This window comes from Dermochelys coriacea, chromosome 9 (assembly GCF_009764565.3).
Source record: "Dermochelys coriacea isolate rDerCor1 chromosome 9, rDerCor1.pri.v4, whole genome shotgun sequence".
In the NCBI taxonomy this organism is placed as follows: Eukaryota; Metazoa; Chordata; order Testudines; family Dermochelyidae; genus Dermochelys; species Dermochelys coriacea.
This window is the reverse complement of record NC_050076.1, coordinates 34,953,664-34,973,902: the sequence shown is the minus strand read 5'-3', so window position 1 is coordinate 34,973,902 and position 20,239 is coordinate 34,953,664. Positions and strand designations below refer to the sequence as shown.

The 20,239-nt window shown below is 38.9% G+C and overlaps 1 protein-coding gene across 9 annotated transcripts in view; it reads right to left on the bottom strand.

Annotated features, from left to right (window-relative positions):
* Window positions 1-1,571: 1,571 nt before the first annotated feature.
* LOC119861595 (SPHK1 interactor, AKAP domain containing) overlaps window positions 1,572-20,239 on the bottom strand; it is a 104,683-nt gene continuing 86,015 nt past the window's right edge. For 3 of the 9 annotated variants that reach the window (XM_043492401.1, XM_043492402.1, XM_043492403.1), the window contains 6 exons: window positions 16,289-20,090; window positions 10,415-10,594; window positions 8,202-8,288; window positions 6,107-6,159; window positions 5,828-6,027; window positions 1,572-3,341 (listed from right to left, as the gene is read on the bottom strand). In XM_043492401.1, coding sequence (XP_043348336.1) covers window positions 3,198-3,341; window positions 5,828-6,027; window positions 6,107-6,159; window positions 8,202-8,288; window positions 10,415-10,594; window positions 16,289-20,090 — 4,466 coding nt within the window. In that variant the 3' untranslated portion in view covers window positions 1,572-3,197. The remainder of the gene's footprint in view (window positions 3,342-5,827; window positions 6,028-6,106; window positions 6,160-8,201; window positions 8,289-10,414; window positions 10,595-16,288; window positions 20,091-20,239) is intronic. The other 6 variants (XM_038416896.1, XM_038416898.2, XM_043492405.1 and 3 more) reach the window with 5 other exon arrangements.

Genomic DNA, 20,239 nt, shown 5'->3' with positions numbered 1-20,239 from the left:
CATCTGAATAAAACTTGGAACCTCAGCAAAACCACAGCTCTCTGAATGGAAATGAAAACGAACCCATTCTTAAATGAGAAGTTAAAGGTATAACATGAATATAACATTTTATTGACACTGTTTCTAACATGCTTAGAGACCCGTGTACAAGTTAGTGACAGTTACTTAAGTTCACCCACTGTTAACTATTTAAACCTTAAATTAAAATTTTAATATTGCTAGCTAGTTTGTTGCCAGCCCATTGCTCCAGAGTTGTGTGGAGCTGGAGGAGTGAGGCTAATTATTCACCAAACTGAAATTTCAGGGCAGAATTTAGACACGCTCTTTGGATCTAACCGTTCCTTTTTCAGACTTATGTGACCTTAGTCTAGACAAGGTGGGTGAGGTAATATCTTTACTGGCCCAACAGAGGAGAGCAGAAGATCTCCTCTGTGTGGCTTGAAAGCTTGTCTCTGTCACCAAGAGAAGTTGGTCCAATAAAAGATATTACTCACCCACCTTGTCTCTCTAATATCCTGGAACCGACATGGCTACAACTACCCTGCATATAACCTTAGTATAGACAGGTTAATGTTTTATCAGTAGGACAGTACCTCCAGCAGAACAGCACCGTCTCACACTGGGCAGGGATATTCGTTTATTACTGATTCATTTCCTATTGCATCTGATCCTCTTACAAAATTATACATCAATATAATGCCAAGTCTGACCCTGTTTGGCTTCTGATATCTGTTAAGATCTAATTACCCACTCCATAGTTTTTTTTTTAAAAAAGAGCTGTAAGTAGCGATATGAGTCGTGGCTTGATTTTCAGAGGTACTGAGCAGCTACAAATTCCACTGAAGTCAGTGGGCATTAGAGAAGAGCAGCCCTTTTGAAAATTAGACCATAAATAAATAAAACTAAGGGCATGAGCCTTTCAGGTGATGAGTGACCTCAACTTCCATCACTGCCTTTGGGGTAAGGACCTGTTCTGAGACATTGCATTCAGCAAAAGCAGGTCTGGGAAGGCTAAATGATTGCCATGAATATTGTTTAGTTGGTCAAATAAAATGTATTACACAGTTTCCATTTCCAATATGCAATAAAAACACAACACCTTTTAGAAAGGCAAAGAGGACACATACTGTAACACAAATTTATTTCTGATTAGATTGCAACATAAAGAACTACTGTACAGAAGTAACTTCATCACACTGTTACAAACCAGTCATGATAGTTGTGCTTTGTAGGGTAAGTAAACATTTATTCTAGCACAGCAAAAGTTTGTATACTGACAACTAACTGGATTTGGTCTAAAAATAAATACCTTTTCCCATTTGTTAGAACAAAGTACCTTCAATCCGTAACACTCAATACTTATGTTATTAACAGTCAGCATCTCAGAGATGCTGAGTACCCACAACTTCCACTGGCATCAATAGGAGCTGTGGAGCTTCAGCACTTCTCAGGAACAGGCCCAATAGCTGTACAGTTAAATTTAAGATCAACCTTTATACTCGCAGTAAAGTGATCTTTACTGTTTTGTGTATACTGTAGAGTAAATGTAGAGTTAGCCATGTACCTTTATCACGTAGATATAGATGTTGATTCACGGACAGATTTTTTCCCTAACAAATGAGTGTGAGAGGGTGGAAATGGATTTAATGGTGGTAACACTGATAGTATGGCTCTTTTTCATACTTTATTTAAAACTATTTCAAAATTTCAAAAATATCTAGTGCAAAAGGAATTATTTCAGGAAAAATTACAGAAGCATATACCGATATAAGGAAAATAAATGATCTTTCAAATAACTTTTATCAGGGAAATATAGGTAGAATTTCAATTACATCATTTAGTGTAGGGGAAAACAAAAAATGAATGTTTATGTTTTCAAAGAAGCAAAATCACAGTATATGTGAAATTCAAACAATAGGAGCTTTGCTGAAATAAACTTTTTTCCCCCTTTAAATTAAAAATCAATCTCTTTGGCAGAGTCAAGAGAATTTATAATTATGTATATAATACTAACTGTTCTCAACAGCAGTCTACTGTAGTTATATCAATGTTACTGTAATAACATGAACTATCATTTGTATTCCAAACATATATATTCAAAATGAGCAAGTAAGCATATGCTTATATGTGCTGAGACTCATTTTGTATTCTTGTAAGTAACAAAAACAAAATTAAAGTTTAGGCATATGTAAGACAATACAATCAGTTTTTCAGGTAGGACTATGTTCAGTTGATTTTTCTTTTTAATAATAAATTTAATTAGACTAAAATCATATAATATATGCTCTTTCTTTATCCATAGATCTTAAAGCATAAGATACTTTCATAAGAAAGTAACTGTCATCACCCCCTTCTCACAGATAGGGAAACTGAGGCACAGAGGTGATGTGACTTGCCCAAGGTGACACAGCAGGTCAGAGCTGGGATTGAACCCATATCTTCTGATTATCCACTGGTCCAAACTGCCTCTGATTAAAATGGAAAGGAATCAGAATGTTTTTAAAGAGTAATATTTGAGAGTCTGGATTTCAGTTCCTCCAGAAAAACACAAGAATGGTGAAAGGCTATGGAGAAGAAATAAATGGCCTCATATGAGGAAATTATAATGCATTTTTAGCAGCTTGCTGTATCGTCTACCTGTAAAGGTCTAATAGCTCAAAGTCTTCTACCCCTTTAGATACTGTGAGGATTTTAAAAAATACTTAGATATCTATATTATTTATCTAAAGATGCACATCTCCTCATAAGCATTCATTTGGATCTCCATCTGGAAAACTAGTGTTCTAATAGTTAACCTGTACAAATTTTCATGTTTTAAAAACTGAATGTTGTTAGTGTATAATTTCATTTCAGTTGATTGAAATAATCAAACAATATTAACAGAATATTTGATTATAGAAATATATCCTATTTTCATCCATCCTTCATATTATCCATTCACTTTAAAGGCAAAAAACCCCATCCTTTCCTAATACAGTACATCCAAAAGTACAATATGTCAAAGTTCCTCCACATGATATAACAGTATATGGTGCACCTTAATTTCACTTTGCTCAGTGTACAGTTGTGTGCACTGTCCGCAGAGTTTCTATATCTCTGCTTGTTTTATGCACTGATGTTTGAAAATTAGAGCATTACACAAACCACTGCCACTTAAGCTGGATTAAAATGAAAATGCCAAACATTTAAGAGGTTTCTTATCCCACTTCGAGAAGCCAGTCAAAGAGGCTAGGTGTCTTCTCCCTGCTTTCCTCACGTAGCTTGCAGTATTGTACCACCGCATGAAAGATATCACCCACTTTCCAGGACTTCTGGTGAACTAACCGCATAACATCTAGAAACTAGATAAAATGGCACATTTAGGGTTTCATTCATTGTGTATTCTTAACCAGCTTTTGTTAAATAAGTACATGCAAATAAATCTTCAGAATATGATGACATTACGGAGCCCTGCCAGGGATCAGAACTCCACTGATTCAGGCACTGCATACACACAATAGCAGTGCAATCTGCGGAGGGTTCTGTCTATAAAATATGGATCTCAAACATCTAAAATATGGATTTGGACATCTGGAAACTTTGCATTTCATTTCTGAAAGTCTATAATCTGTGAGAGCCAGACTCTGTTCTTAATGACACCAGTTAAATCAAGAGCAACTCAGCTGTAAACAGGAATAACTTCACTAATTACAGCAATGTGAGATCTTTAACCCTGATAAATAATTACAGCCTTCCATGATATTGACAGCCCATTATCAAAATAATAGGTACTGTATCTTGTAGAACCCCAGGGATCCAACCTGAAGATCTTAGATTTGAAGGAAAAATACTTTTCTCTTTCATTATCATAGTCAGTATTCTTGTTTGGTTACATTTCATTTATAATCTTAAACAGCAGGAAAAAAATCCTACATTGTATCCACTTTTGTGTTTTCCTATTTTAATAATAGACTTCATAATGTCATGCATCTGGCCTATCTTTTTTCAGGCTTGGAAATGAAAATCAAAGCTTTTCATTTCCTTGAATTTCACAATCAATAACTAATTAGGCTCCTTTTTATACATCTTCCAGTTTTAAACCACACAAGAAAATATTGTGTAGCTGTAGCTCGTGTAGCTGTTTGCTATTTACATACTGAGTCCTAAACTTTAATATGTATATTATATGTAATAAGCACGTGATTTCCAAGAGCAGCTTTGTAGGCAGGATGTACTTCATTATTCTCTAGTGCATTTTAGCAATTGAATTAACTGTTTGCAAAAGCACATGAGTAAAGCTGACAGCTGCTTCTTAAATAAGATGCAATTTGGACAGTTGCTGCTGAATGCATTTTAAATTATGTTTATGATTCCCAAATGCATGTACTCAAGAATTACCAAACAATAGCTCTGCTACATAAAATGATCTTCCCATAGATATTATTTTAAAATGCCAAAATATTGACTAATATTTTTTCTTTCATTGATGTATTTAAATACCCTGACATTTCTGTAAACCTGATGGCTGGATGGAACCTTTAAAGCTGACCCTGGGAAACGGACAGTTTTGGCAGTCAAAAACTGTCTGCAATTGTATACTGTGGTTATCATTAAGGGGATTAAGCAAGCCCTTGGAATATGAAATATCCTCCATGTAACTGAGGGCCCATAGTGCTGGAGGCCATTTTGAGCTTGCATGCTTTGATATTTTGGAAAAACACCATAATGAAACTTGAAAGGGTTTAAAATCTGTTCACTTCACCATCTAAAGATAGTTATGCCTTCACACATGTGGCTGGCAAAATTGATGTTTAATTAGTAGCTAAAGCCCCACTCCTGCAGGACTATCAGTTTTAACTGGGGTAGGTACCCTTGTGGAAAGCTGATTTTTGCAATTAAACACTCATATCCAGAGGAGAGGCTGTTATGGATTTTATTAAACAGTCTCAAAAGACTTGGAAAAAACCTAATCATTGTGCAAAATAAACACTAAATCGAAGTTCTAGTCACTAAAGTACACTTCCTTGTATATTTGAAATTTGGGGGTCCAGGTCTTCACCGTGCTGCAGCTTCACTAGCACAAAGGGTCTACAAAGCCAATGGATCTGCCCACAGGGGAAGTTCTGTGAGCGTGGGTGGCTGTGGAAAAGGAGGTAGGCTCAGCACACAGCAGTGCTCCAACTCTTCCTATTTGCAGGAATTGCTCCTTGGGTCTTTGGGCAACTAGTCACGAGCTCAGTCATGTCTGAGGTAGGTCTCGTGTTGGGGCTGAAGCAGGGTGGCCCTGGAATAGGGAAGGTTCAATGTTGGCGTAGAGCCATTATCAGGGGACCAATGCCAAGTAGAGCACTGTTAAACAAGACCCTCTTTCAGTTTTTGGAAGTGAAATTCACCTCAGTGTATGGGATCCATGCAGAATCTTATGCACTACTCTATGTCCCATGTCAAATTCTGCTCCTATTGCCACTTACATCAGTGGGAACAGGATTTTCCTCAACTGGCGTAAGTGGGACCTAAGTGGAAACTAAGACAGTGCATGGCATTTGTTAAACTCCATGTAACCACTTGGCCCTGTCCAAGAACATCCTCATTAAGGATTTTTTTTGTTAACTCTGTCCTGATTTATGTAGCTGTCACTTTCATGCAATAGAATGGCTGACCTGAATAGGTGAAATCTGCTTCACTGGTGTATACTGTACTCTATTTGAGGAGATCTCATTTTAAGTGATTATTCTTTTGAGCTATATACCTCAGCTGTGAAGAATTTTTGTTGTCATTACAAACTTTGGGTTTACAGTTCAGAGGTTTAAGTACATTGATGTTATGCACTACATTGTATACATACTACCTTTTCAATTCTGTTTTCCTGAGTTTTCTGAAAATAGATGGTTGGTATTCCAAGTTCAGAAGCAGCTATCCATTGAAGAGTGGTTCGTAGCTCTGCATCTGGGCACTCTGGCTCCAGGTCAAAGTTTATCACCAGTAGGTCTTTTTGACAATTGGCTGTTTCCTCTGATAGTCCAGAAGTGCTTTCTGAAAAAGTAGTCACTATGCAATTACATGTATTAACCTTAGAAGCCCTACATCAAGTCAAATTTCTATGTCACAACTGATACATTCAACTTACCCTCTATGTTCTCTGGCTGTTCTTCAAGGAAAGCCTTTTCTTCTGCTAATTCACTTAGAAACAAACAACAACAAAGCCTGTTAGTAATATTAGGGACAGTGTAAAGCATTGTTTCATTAGAGTTGAGGTGATGAATTTGTCTTATGTAAAATTTTAATCAATAATGTTGCAAAAAAGATAAACAGTATGGGGAGAGATGTGAATCAGGGTACGTGCTTCACAATGTTATCACCCCAGTATGACATACTGCTTGCAGAGTGCCTTGTACATTACACTTCATGAAAATCAATGTATCATTACTGTTGCCCATCGTGTAATCAGGATAAGAAACTACAAGTCTTGTGACATGGCCACATACTACAATGTTCCACCCATGCTGCATCTTTTTAAATCCTGCCTTCTTTTTATGCCTGTCATAGCTGTATGTAACCATAATGAACAAGTATCTTCAGAAACTGTCATTTTTTAGCATATCAGCTCTATTTTGATAATTGGGTTATTTCAATATCTTCCAAAAATGTCAAGAGGTCCTCATTTCATATGTACCACTGTGATTTCCTGATAGACAGCAGGGGGGAAAATGCCAGACTCACTGTCACAGAACCTCCATGTCCTCTCTTTTGGAGGAGTAGGTCCCCACCTATCTACATATTGCAGAAGGCTGTACATCTGGTAATAAAGTTACAGCCACGTGATATCTGCAGAAGTATAGCATCCACTGTATAGATTTACATAAGATCCCATTCTGTACTTAATCAAGGGAAATTGTGCATGTGTAGCATTTGGCTGGAAGAACTACTATTATCCTCCTCAAAAAGACTGAAGAATCCCAGGCTTAAATGGAAAGTTACATGGAAGCAAGATCATGTACATTTTTTTTTTGGTAGCTGCTGCCATATATGGGGGAAAGTTTAAAATGGCAGCGTTCACTGCATGGTTTATCATGAATGTGAGGCAATTCTTGGCATATGTACACCATTCATGAATCTACAATTAAAAATCTTCTTAGATCTTCTATTTCAATATCAAACTGTTCTCTGTCTGATCCTTGCTTTCTGTAGTTACAGATTGCCTTACTTTTCTCGCCTTTCCTGACCTGTCTTCACAGAATCTCAAGTTTCTTGGCTGGCATCTGGTAAATTCATCAGTAGCTGGCTAGTGATTGAGAACACTTAGTTCTACAGGCACTGCATATGTAAGTGAAGGGTGTCAGCTTGAAGTGTCTGTGAGCAGCAGCCAGCACTCTATGGTGCTGGCAGCAAGGTGTAAATGTTTTATTATGGCTATCATCCTCAGTCCGCAGTTGAAACAGAATATTTACAATTCTACAGAAAGGTGATTGGCCTATGTGTATATCAAAAAAAGGTCAGAACCTTTGGCTAGCAGGAGAAGCTAGATCCTCAGTGATCTAAAAATGGGTTGTGATCCATTAGTGGATTGTGAGGAGTTTCTGGGGCTCACAGTGACTTTGCAAAGCGCCTGTCTTCTCTGCATGATGTACAGTATACTCATTTCTACAATTATACCACTGCATTCTACTATTTATCAGTAGGTTATACCGTGTTTCAGGGTACCAGAATCTTTAGGCAGGTACTTGCACATCTCTTTATAACTTTACTGCTCTTGAGTAAGTTTGGTAGAATCATGCCCAGAGACAGTTGATACGGAGCGTCTTGGGCCAAATTATACATCTTGTAAAGAACGTTATGATTTCTCTTTCCTTGGCTTAAATTAATTGACTCTGCTATACTGATCTTAACTGCTAGTAGGAGAAGCCTTTGAGAAAGTTATTTTTTGAGTGTTCACATTGTGAGAAGTGGATAACTTAGTTAATTCTCTCTTTAAACAGAGTACATGGTGGAAATATATCCTTCAATGTGCCCACCAGAAACAGCCTAACCATAAGCTAGTACTATCACTCTGCATAAGGATACCTGCATATGCATTTATCTAAGACTAATGACAGCCTAAACAGCATCTTAAAAGCACTGATAAGCAGGCGTTTGTTGGCATGTTTGGGATGATATAAATGATTTTCAGCTGAAATTGGAATAGCACTTCTAAATATATAGACTTCATTTTAGTGGCTACTTACTTAATCATAGGAGAAGAGGGCATGTTTTCCTGATAAATTTCCAGGTCCATAATGCCAAGACTGCTAGTGGTACTGCTGTTGCCATTGCTGACAAAGCAAAAGTTTAAATATTAGTGCCAATCTGCACTACTACAGATCCGTACATTTTCTAATTAATGTGCAAAGAAAAGTGAATGGGATGTCCCCCAGTATACAGAGTTACTGCTCTAAACCCAGGTTACACAAAACCAGGGCATATTACTCCAATCCTTCTCAATAAATGATTCCCAGGAAGAAGGATACTGACATGTTTAAAATAATTCTAGATGAGTCATGCATCCAGTGATGCTCTGAACTGAAAAAAAAAATAACTGACTCAATCTTGTTCATGGCTTATGCAGTACTATGTGAATTTTAGTCCAACATCTAACCTTTGACAGAAAAACAAGCTACATGAGTTTTTATACAGCATGACTATCAAATAGTTAGAGATGTCCTGAGTACACCTGCAGAGATTCAAATACATCTGAACATGGTGGGGTAAGGCAAGGGTCTGCCTGCCTGCCCTCACTACTTACCTTCTGGGTAATGCCCTACCCATAACACAGGCAGCTCTTTTGGTGCAGTAAATCATACCATCTGAACATTGCAAGGAATCTGATGGAACTTACTGATATAATGGCAACCTGTCTTGTCTTGCTGGCCAGTATGAAATATAGACTGAGATTTCAACCAGAGCCAGTGTTTTCAGTGGGATCAATAATATTTGGAAGCATTCTCTTTGGTTACATTGCAAGAATGAATCTTTTCATCTCAGGATGTTTGATAAGATAATGCCTGTTCACTGTATGACATCATCATAAATTAGATTATCAGTCTGTCCACATAACTATACAACCAAGATGCTGTGTATTTACTGACCCCAGTGCATATTAACACCAACAATGGAGAATTTTTTATCCTATGTAGTGGGGTGAAATTGAACCAATCTGTTTCAATTAAAACTCCTATAGATTTTTCTCACACCAAAGTAGTGATTACAGTACCTCTTGCCATCAACTTTTACAAAGTCAGAGTGTTAATAATTGGTGCACTCTAGTTTACTGCATTGATTTCTCAGTGGGGAGAGCCATGAGGCACAGTATATTAGCTTTCTCACATTTAAGAATTTGTTAAAGGCTGGGTCCTGTACATAATGAGATGCACATTCACTCAAACTCGTATACATAGCCCAGCTCAACATTCTTTCAACTAACCCAGCAGTGCTATATGACATTCATAGGCTCTCTGCTTTTCCCCAGCCCAATATAGTACTTTCCTCTTTGTCTTCACAATGCGGAGGAGAGTGGTGTGGTTAACAGGCAAAAATGTTAGTTTTATTTAAGAGTTCACGAGAAAAGCTTTTAGTAAATAGTAAATCTTTAAAGGGATGAGGTCAGTCAGACTAACATCATTGTATATAAGCTCTAAGGACCAGATGACTTCTTTGACAAGTCTGGCCTTGAGAGGGATGCAGAATGTGGGGCACTGTAGGGGCAATCCCAAGAAAAATATATGCCAGGTCAGCCACAATTGTACTTGCTAACTCAGAAAATGGCACACTATAACAGAAACTCTGTCATCCTTTAAGAATTTGTTCCCACTGTACTGGTCAGCTGTGTGGGTATAGAGGCGGCCAGGAACTCTAATGCCACCAGTGGTGCTGATCTAGTCCAGACCCTCTACTCCCTGTAGCTACATCAAAGCTGTCCCTACCTAGGGACTCTAGGGAAGGGAGAAACTTCCTGTGCTTCCATACAGGCCCAGTCACAAAATGGCTCTAATTTTTTACTCTGTGTTCATCCCAATCAACAGAGAGCTCTGTACAACATCCTAAAATGTAAATTACCCAAGAAAATGCCCAAATAAGCATGTTTGCAAGCAGCAGTAGATAAAACAATTCATTATTTACAGTAATTAGTTTGTCAGGTGGTGCTTTCATTGTAGGGGCATGATGCAGTTGCTTGGGGTTGGGTAGTTCTTTCTGTGTAGGATGCCAGCTACTAATGTATACAAAGACCTGGCTAAGAACCAGAACATGCACTTCACAACGAAAGACATATTTTGTAGCTAGTTCTGTTTCTGTACATTCTGATTACACCTTGCGTGTCTCACTTTCCTGACAAACAATCATCAAACCTTTAGCTTGGTGATTAGTCCCTATTGTACATCAAACACAAACAGAATGCAGATACCTCATGGATCTCTCACTGAGTTGCAAGTAGCTACTTGTATCATCAGGATTGTCCTCATCATTAACTAGCTGGGACCAGCTGCCTGTGCTTTCATCGCTGCTGTTGAGAGGATTCGGAAAGTCTTCAGTTGTTTTTGTTTCCACCATGATTTCAGCATCTGGTTTGCTTCTAGTAGCAACACTGCAAGAAAAGGCATTATTGATATGGTAAGTGAAAAATGCAGGAGTTTAAACTAAAGTCTCCGACCTTCTGGCAATGGAGAGCTTGATTTCCTAAGAGCCAAATAGCAGCAGGACACTTTAGTCAGTTTCAATTTTGTATTACAATTTCTGGCTGTGCTATAGTGGGGATACTGGTGAGCACTGATTCCTTTCCCATTCAGTGTAAATCTAGGGCAAATCCACTGAAGTAAACAAAGAATGGCCATACTGGGTCAGACCAAAGGTCCATCTAAACTAGTATCCTGTCTTCTGACAGTGGCCAATGCCAGGTGCCCCAGACGGAATGAACAGAACAGGTATTCATCCAGTGATCCATCGCCTCTTGCTCATTCCCAGCTTCTGGCAAACAGGTTAGGGACACCATCCTGGCTAATAGCCATTGATGGACCTATCATCCTCCATGAATTTAATCACTGTTATGTTCAGCAGTAAAAATGGTGCAAGATCAGAATCTAGACCGTTTCTTGTTACCCAAAATCCAGTTAAAATCTGGTCAAAGATTCTCTTTAAAAATGGCTTTTATTATATAAAAACAAAACAAATGAGACTTTCCATTATTTTGTGAATGCCACATCACATAAATGTTAAAACTGCTAAATTATGGGCCTGTATCATGACTTAATTGCAATTGGATATTTAAACCCACACATGGTAAATATATGTCCTTTGGCTGAGTAGGGATTGGGAAAGAGGTATCAGATAAAGTCCACTCCAGGCATCACCTGAGGAAAGGGACACATCTCTTTATATGCCCTTAGAATACCAATAATTCTTATCAATTATATGGGACAGCACTTTATGTTTGTACAGTAGTTTGAAAATATAAACAAATGAATCCTGTTATCAGTAAGTATTTTAAGGATGCGTATTCTTTTTGTATTTCCAGTTGCATAACAGAGGTGTTAAATTTCTTAAAGTGCAACAGTAAAAAATAAATTGTATTGGACATCAAAAAGTATTAAAAAGTAGATACATATCTGAGTCAAATAAAAATCCCTGAAAAGAAGTGTAGTGCACACATGATAAAAAAAAAAAGCACTTAACATATTTAGAAGTGAAACACCAGATTTATGCTCAAATGTGGGTCCCATTTCATCTTAAATGTCTCTGGAGGACCTCTAATTGGAAAAGGCATATGTTCTTATGTGATACATGCATTCTTTCCCTAGTCCATTCTGCCACTGAAAGTACCCGTGCTTTATGCAAAGCATCTCATATGCATTCCAGCTACTGATTGTGCTACTCCCCAAAGTTCTCTTTCATGTTTAATGAAAAAGTGTCTGAATTATTTACAATGCAAACATCCTGCGTAAAAAACTCAAAATGCAGCCAGCAAATTTTCAATAGCTGTTGACCAAAAGTTGGCTATTTCAAAATGACATGCAAAAATCTACCTTTAAGGCAACATTAAATCTATTCATAGGAAATGAAAAGAGGAAATAAAATAAACAATAGCACCTTTCATCATGAAGGATTACAAAGTGCTTCCCTAACTATTTATTCACGCTACCATTGAAATCCAGCTATCTTTTGGTTGGACAGATGGGGTGACAGCACAACAGAAAGTAAGAGGACATTTTTCCCAAGGATGCTGTGTCAGATCCTTATTCTCAAAGTGCATCTGTACTCTGAAACATGTCTTTGAAATGCTGCACTTTACAGAGCTGCTCCATGTGTGTATCCAGTCATATTTCTCCATTCTTTAAACATGCTTTTACTCCTTGTATTCCTGATAGCACTGCAGAGCCAACAGAATGTAGGAAGGGTGAGATGGGTAGTATTCTGGTTTATGCATCAATAGATTAATTATAAGGCAAAGATTTTGCCCTCACTTGCATAAGCATGCCACTGAAGACTATGTGGTTGCACAAGCCACTGTGAATATGTCCACACTGCAACTGGGATCAAGCCTGCCAGTCTGGGTCCACAGACCTGTGCTAGCAGGGCTCATGCTAGTGCACTAAAAATAGCTGTATAGACATTGCAGCTCGGTTGGAGGTTGGGCTCTTAAGCTTGGGTCTGAGGGGGGTGGACTTGAGAGCCCAAGCTCCAGCATCTGCAAAGTTACAGTAGAACCTCAGAGTTATGAACACCTCGGGAATGGAGGTTGTTCGTAACTCTGAATAAAATATTATGGTGGTTCTTTCAAAAGTTTACAACTGAACATTGACTTAATACAGCTTTGAAACTTTACTGTGCAGAAGAAAAATTGCTTTTAACCCTCTTAATTTAAATGAAGCAAGCAGAGAAAGTTTCTTTACCTTGTCAAATAGTTTTTTAAACTTTCCCTTTTTAAAAAAAATAGTTTACATTTAACACAGCACTGTATACTATTTGCTTTTTTTATTGGTTTCAGCTGCTGCTGATTTTGTACGTCCAGTTCCAAATGAGGTGTCTGGTTGACTGGTCAGTTCTTAACTCTGAGGTTCTACTGTAGTTATTTTTAGCGCTCTAGTGCGAGCCCCACTACGGCGAGTCTGTAGGCCCAGGCCAGGAGGCTTGCTCCCAGAGGCAGTGTAGACATACCCTGGAGGACTAATTAGGCATGCAGGCCTTTTATTTTATTTTATTTTATTTTATTTTATTTTATTTTATTTTTTTTTGTGATTGTACATGAACACAGCTTGACTTTCTGAACCCAAATTGAGCTTGGAGCACCGGTGATTAGAAAAAAAATGTTTTTACTTAAAACTCTGCACACTTGATGTGGAGTTCCTAAGGAACAATAATGTGGATCCCCACAATGACATTTTTAGGGACTCACTTTTCTGAGCAGAACTGAACTTCAGGAGAATTGCCCTGGGTACTGTGGTATCTACTCTGCAGGGAGACTCTGTTTTATAAAGACTGTAAAAAAGACCTCAAATGAATGCATGATAAGAAAGAGCTAATGAAATGGCTCTTGAAATGGCTACAAGAACTGAATTACAATTAACTCAAGGTGAAACAGTAGCTTTCTGAGTTTATAAAGTGTTTCATTTTCTTTTAGAGCCATTAAGCAATTAGATACTGCAAGTGCAATTTCCCAGCCTGATCAGTCTTTCCATGTGGTCCTGATCCTCACACACAGAAAGTCCATTAGAATCACTAGGAGTTTTGTGTGTGGATCAGCATTGGGACCAATGTATTCCCTACATAGGAGCTCCCCACCACCCTAGCTTCTCATATGTTACATTTCTCTTCCAACTATTTTCTCTCTCCATTGCTGTATTAACTAACCAAAAGTGAAACAAGATATTGTTAAAGAGTTATATCAAGTACTAAATGTTAGCGAAACAATGACATTCTTTTAGTTGCTTTTAAACAAAATAGAAGTAGACTTGAAAGAGGAATGCTTCAGTAATATAACCTCAGCTTTTCTATCTTTTCCTTTTGCAGAGGGTCATTCAAGGTCTGTATTGTACAGCTTGTATTTCTTGGCAACGGGAACATGCTACTCAGTGTTCTGGTGGGGTATCTGGGCTGAAATGTGTGTATCAATCGGTTACTGAACCACACTGTTTCATCAGTACCACGACAGTATATTTCACATGGCCACATCAAGAATTGTTCACCAAAGGCACAGATGAACCAGGGCATATTTGTCGACTACAGCAGATAAGTCAACACATTATTCAATTCATCTACCTATATGTAAACTTTCTGCACACAAACAGAATTCACCCCCAAGCATATGTAAAGTGTGCAGATGCATACAGCCTTGCTCTGTCATCTTCCTTTCTCCAGCTCCAGTGGTATCTTCTCCCCACCCACTCTACATACCAAGAAAGAATAATATGGGGCCCACCTGCCTGTGTGGTGAGCTCTGCATGACCGACCCCTGCATCTCTATGCTTTGGAAGCTTACTGATCTCCTCTGCCCACAGTGACAAGGAATGAAATCCTGGCCTCATTGAAGTCAATGGGCATTTTTTCATTGACTTCAATGGAGCCAGGATTTCAGCCAAGGTCTCTCATTCCTTTCTCCATTAACAAGTCCTGTTACAACCATAGATGAGCTACATAAGTCACAAAATTCCCACATCTGTCTTCATGGAGAACCTTGCAAAACTCAGGTTTGGTCCTGAGCAAGAGAAAGAGCAAACAGTATCTTTAACAACATCAGAAGCAGGCACACATTTGCTGAGTGGATTGTCCACCAAGATATTCATAATAGTTCAGTGTCTAGTGCTTTAAATCTCTATACTATACAGAAGGAGCAGTTCAGATAGAGTTGGTCAAAATATAGGATTACCTATTGCAGAAAACTGGGTATTAAAACTATATAACAATAAATATGTAATTACATTCAGCTAGAACCTGAATTTACTCCCTCTGAAGTTAATCTCCAAAACTACAGGCTTCTGGGTATTCTGAATTTCCTGAAATCCAGAGCCAATTCAGTGGATGAAAATCCCCTCTATTCAGTAACTCTTGAGCACCCAATTCATCATTCAATTGTTATGTCAAGTTACATCAAGACAGCCTTGCAACATTCTACTGACTCATATGAGTGACTAGTTCTTTCTTTTGTTTCTGGACAGGCAAGAAAATAATTAGGTCTTCCATTGTAAGACTTTATTTAGGGCCAAGTTTGCAAAAACCAGGTTTCAAGTTGTGCTTTTGCAAACTATGCACTGGTAACTGAGTGAGTGCAACCCACATTTGCACACTGTCTCCACTCCTGCCACAGAATCACCTGTTTGTGTGGGCAGTTACTGGTACAAGTATACAGCTGCTTTCTTGCCAGTGGAAATTGGGATCAACACACACTAAAATTAGGCTCTCTATCTTTGGATTGTGCTGCAAGATAGCAGGACTTGTATTTTTCCTAAACCAAGACAGAAACAGATTTAGCATTCTTCAATAGAGAAAAAAACATGCTTTGAACCAAAGAAGCCAAGCTTTTCATTTCACTACAGAAGAGCTGCAGCTCAATGAGGCCTGTTTCCTGCTCAAGGTTTGTCAAGATTACCCATCCCTACAGATGTAATCACAGAGCTGACTATCAAGTTGTAAGAGGTCTAATTCTTCTTTCCAGGCACACAAGTAACTAGTTTGTGAATGAACAGAACAGACAGTTCAAGGCCAAATTCTGCTGTCTTTGTTTTTACAAAAGCAGCATTAGTTTTAGCCTAGGTGTTAGCCAGCTGTGCATGCCCACATGGTTACCTGTGGAGATGATTTTTGCCAAGACAGGATTAATCAGTACAGGAGAGAAGGCAGAGTGGCATCAGGTAAACCAATAAGGTCCACACTAAAACACACGTTCCTAGATCTGGCCTTGTCTGTGACTAAAAACATAGAGGACATGGACAATGTCAACTCTATGGGTCTGGAGGGCAGTGCAAACCAGGCTGAAATAGTTTAAGCCTTTTACTCCCTCCCACCTTCGGTTTTCAGGCGTAAACCATTTCACAGTCAGAATTCAGTTCTATGTATCCTGTGGTGTTAGAAGCGCACCTCAGTATATAATTACTGTCCTTGTACATACAGGTCTTTTTCAGCAAATAATAGTATTTCAATTTGTTTCCTTCATTAGGTGGCTATAATAGGAAATTAACTCCAATGAAAAAGCTAAGTTCCTCCCACCACACCCCTCCCGGAAACCACTGTATACCGTTAAAGTTTAAAAACAAAGCAGTGTTTTGAATTGTCTTTTTCTGTCACTTACTTGGTATTTATCATGGAGCTTGAAACCATGTGCTTCCCAGAATATGCTGCTAGAGGTTTTTCTTTGTTTAGATGCTCCTTTGTTTCCCCAGCAAGGATGATACTAGAAGTTAAGGGCTCTAAGTCTTTATTCAGCTCTTCTCTTTGATCAGTTTCTATCTGAATCAAAGGCACTTCCCTCAGGAAAGCAGAAGAGCCTATATGGCTTCCCTGGAGGGACTCATGGGTTTTGAGTTGTTCTTTTTTCCCATCTAAATTTATTCTGTCCCTTGTGGGTTTAGACTGACTTTGAGTCACACTTGGGAGAGATCTACCTTCTGCTACCCGGTTTGTATAGTCAAAGGAATCTTGATGGACGACAATTAATGTTTTCCCACTTTCAACAATATTTGCAGCCAGTCTGTTTGCATATTGTTCTACATGCAGTGGGGAATCATTGGGGAATTGATCAGCATCTGTAATCTCTGCCTCATCCCCTATAATCTTGTTCTTACGCATTAGAGATTCAATTGAGCTTGCCCATGTCTCATGAATCAGCATATCTGTCACCTGGTCAGTCCTACATCTTTGGTATAGGCATGAGTCTGACTTGCAAAGACCTGAAGAAGATACAGTGCTGACCTGTTGTACACTTAAGGAATCCTGGTGGCTGTTGTGAGCAAAACCATCTAAAGATTTTGCTTTGACTGGTGCATTCACTGTTAGCCTGGAACTTGATAATCTGCTGTCAGGCATAGAGGATTGTCTAAAACAAAACGGTGATCGTGGAGAAGGTGGTAACAAGCTGCCACTCCACTCCTTTGAACTCCTGATGGAAGAAGCGTCATCTTTATTCTCCTTTTCTATTTCCCTTAGCATATACCTATAAAACTCTTCTGTGATGCTTTCTGTGCTAGACTGTTTGGATGGGCAGCTTGGTCTCACGTTGAGGTGGCCGTTTTTCCTAGATACCTGTTGCAAGGCAGAAGTTAGAATGCTGCTTGCATTTTTTCCTGCATAGTAGTCCAGTAATAAATCAAACCCTCTCCCTTCATTTTCCATCTGGTTCACCATAAATCTTGAAAATTCATCTGTAATACTTTCACAACTAGACTGCTTAGAGACAGAACTAGTCTGGCTTCCCGGCTGACTTAAAATATTCATTGGGCCCAAAGTATTTATAGACCTTTTGGAATCTGAATCCTCTTCTGGTATGCTCTCACAGCTGGACCCCTTGGCACGGCCCCATCTTTCACAGTGCAATCTGTTTCTGGGATGGTTTGGACCCTGCCAGACATTATCAACCATGGATAGCTCAGTTAGGCTCATAATTTTAGCAGCCACTTCATTTGCAAAGATACTGACAGACTCTGGAGTATCTTCAAGGTTGATGGATTCATCCACTACTCTGTTCATCAGTCTTTCCTTTAGTTCGGGATGCTCATCTGTTTTCCTTTTGATCTCACTCAATCTAGGTGGCCTGTGCTTCCTAACAACTGAGCCATTGGGCTGCGATTCCTTCTTCCTTTTTATAGTTCTGCATGATAAACTCTGCGTCACCAGATAGTCATTTCCTCTTTTCCATGCACAGAACCAGGGTTGCTTACCATTTGAGTTTTCAAGACAAATGGCAGCTATTTCTGTTGCCATGGAGACCACGGTTTCTGCTAATTCTTCTGCAAAATCTGTTACACAGTATGTATCCCTTGGATGTTTTACCTGAAGCACAGGCTGAGAAGGAAGCAAGATGTGATTACCTAATAAAGACACACTAACTTGGACTTCATTATTTAGCACAGCATCACACTTATGTTTGCTCTGGTTTTCTGTGTTCACAATGGCATCAGACGATAACTGCTCTTGAACACCATGTCTGCATTCATTGACTGTAAGTGTGTTTTCTCTGTCTGAAAAAGACCTGAGGTCTTTCTTGCTTTGATATGGGGACCTGTAGCAATCTCTTGTGGCTCTTTTCAGATATCTTTTCTTGGGGGATGTTTTTGCAACCAGTGAGTTATGCCCACTGACACTACACAGCAGGTCTGAACGCAGTGTGGCACTTTCCATGGTATTTGGCACGCCTTCCTCCTTATCTTTTTTTGTATTTGTCAAATTTACAAGATCTTTGCCAGCATTAGCACTGTAAAAAGTACTAAGTGGTTCACTGGTGTGATCTGGGGCTTGCTGTGATGGTTGAGTACCTGTGGTCTGTGTTGCGTGGCTTTCTGTTTCTGTTACCCTCCATCTGTCTTTGTCCTCAGAGAAGAGAGGTGAACAGTCACCAACCTGTGCAATCTCTCTCATCTTCTTGCAAGTGAAATATATCACATTAAAAAGCAGTTCATTGGCAGTCTCCATAAACATGCCATGTGTACTGAAGTCTGAGTTATTGTCTGAACCAGGATGTAGCTGTCTTTTCTTCCCAACCTCTTCCATAGAATGCCGCAGAATAACATTTGATACATTTTGTGCGAGTTCATCGCAAATTACTTCATCCAAGGGTGAAATCCGGGGCCTTGTTGCTGTTTCAATAATTCTTCCATTTATGGACTCAATAAAGTCCCCTACATTTCTGTATATATTGGGCTTTGTCAAAATCATGGATGCCTCTTTGAGCAATGCCTCTGCAATGCTCTTGTTCAACTTCTCCATGCTGCTTCCTATGGCTATACTACAATGAAGGGTAATAGCTGCAGAAGTCTCAGCTGCAGATAAGAGTCCACTTGAAGTTGCAGGGTATTTATCTTCCTTTGTTTCACCAAGACTACAGACTGCTACAGCACTTGCTACTTGAGTCATACCACACAAAGCAGATGGAAATGAATATTCTGTATCTGCACAGTTATCAAGTACTTGTGAAGATTTTATCTGTTCCTCTTCATTATCAACTGTTTTGCTTTTAGAGTCGGTGGCTTCTTGTTCTCTTTTGAGTCTTTCTGCAGCGTGGGGGCTTGAAATGGTTCCAATAACTGTGGCTGCACAAGCCAAAGCTACTTCCAGTGCATTCTGGGTGTGTCCTTTGGAATTCTCTTCCTGCAGGTAATCTGAAATTTCAGCAGAACTTTCTGATTCAGACCAATGGCATAGATTTGGGAAACCAGACCCAGGCCATTCTAATGTATTTTCACAGCTGTCTGGACTTTGAACTATGACAATTTTTGGAAGTTCATTCCATGATCGGGAAGTTATGTCTTCTGTTGTACAAGTTGCTGAACTTAAGGAGTTTCCTACAGAGATGCTAATAGCAGCCTCCTTGGTAAAAGTGGGTTGAGATTGGGACAATCTAATAAATGCATCTTGCAGAACAGACTCTGCTAAATTTGTAGCATATTGACCTGCCATTGCTTGCTCATTTTGCAAAGGAAGATGAGGTTTCCTTTCACCCGTATGCTCCTCTGTGTCTAGCTTATTGTTTTGTTTTGCTATTGTGTCACACTGAGAAGCTCGTTCTTCCTTAGCCATTCTGGTCAAAGATACACCTTCTGAAGTGCATACTGGATAGGAATTTTCAGTGTTATCTGTAAGGGATCTTTCCAGGCTCTTAGTGTTAGGGGATGACCTAACTCTTCCAGCTAAATCATTCTTCCACTGTAGTTGCTGGATGGACTTATCCACAGTTTGTAAGATGCTGTCTTCAGCTACAATATTCAGTGAGTCTTCTGAATCAGCAGAGTTTTTAGCAGAAGCTAAGTTTTCTTTATTAAAGCAATTGTCATCAAGGGCAAATGGCAACGTGGTCTTCCTATAATGTAGGTGCTCAAGTCCCTTTCCTTTATGCTTTCTGATATCTGATGCAGGTTCTGTGACATGTACATTTTCATGACCTGTACAAATAAAAATGATACATTAGTCTTTAGATAACCAGCTGTCATTTTCTAAAAGATGACTGTATTAAAGTAATGTGTTGTACTGTACAATTAGCATACAAATACCATGTTCCCTATCTCTTGAGCAAAGATTTTTAAAAAAATGA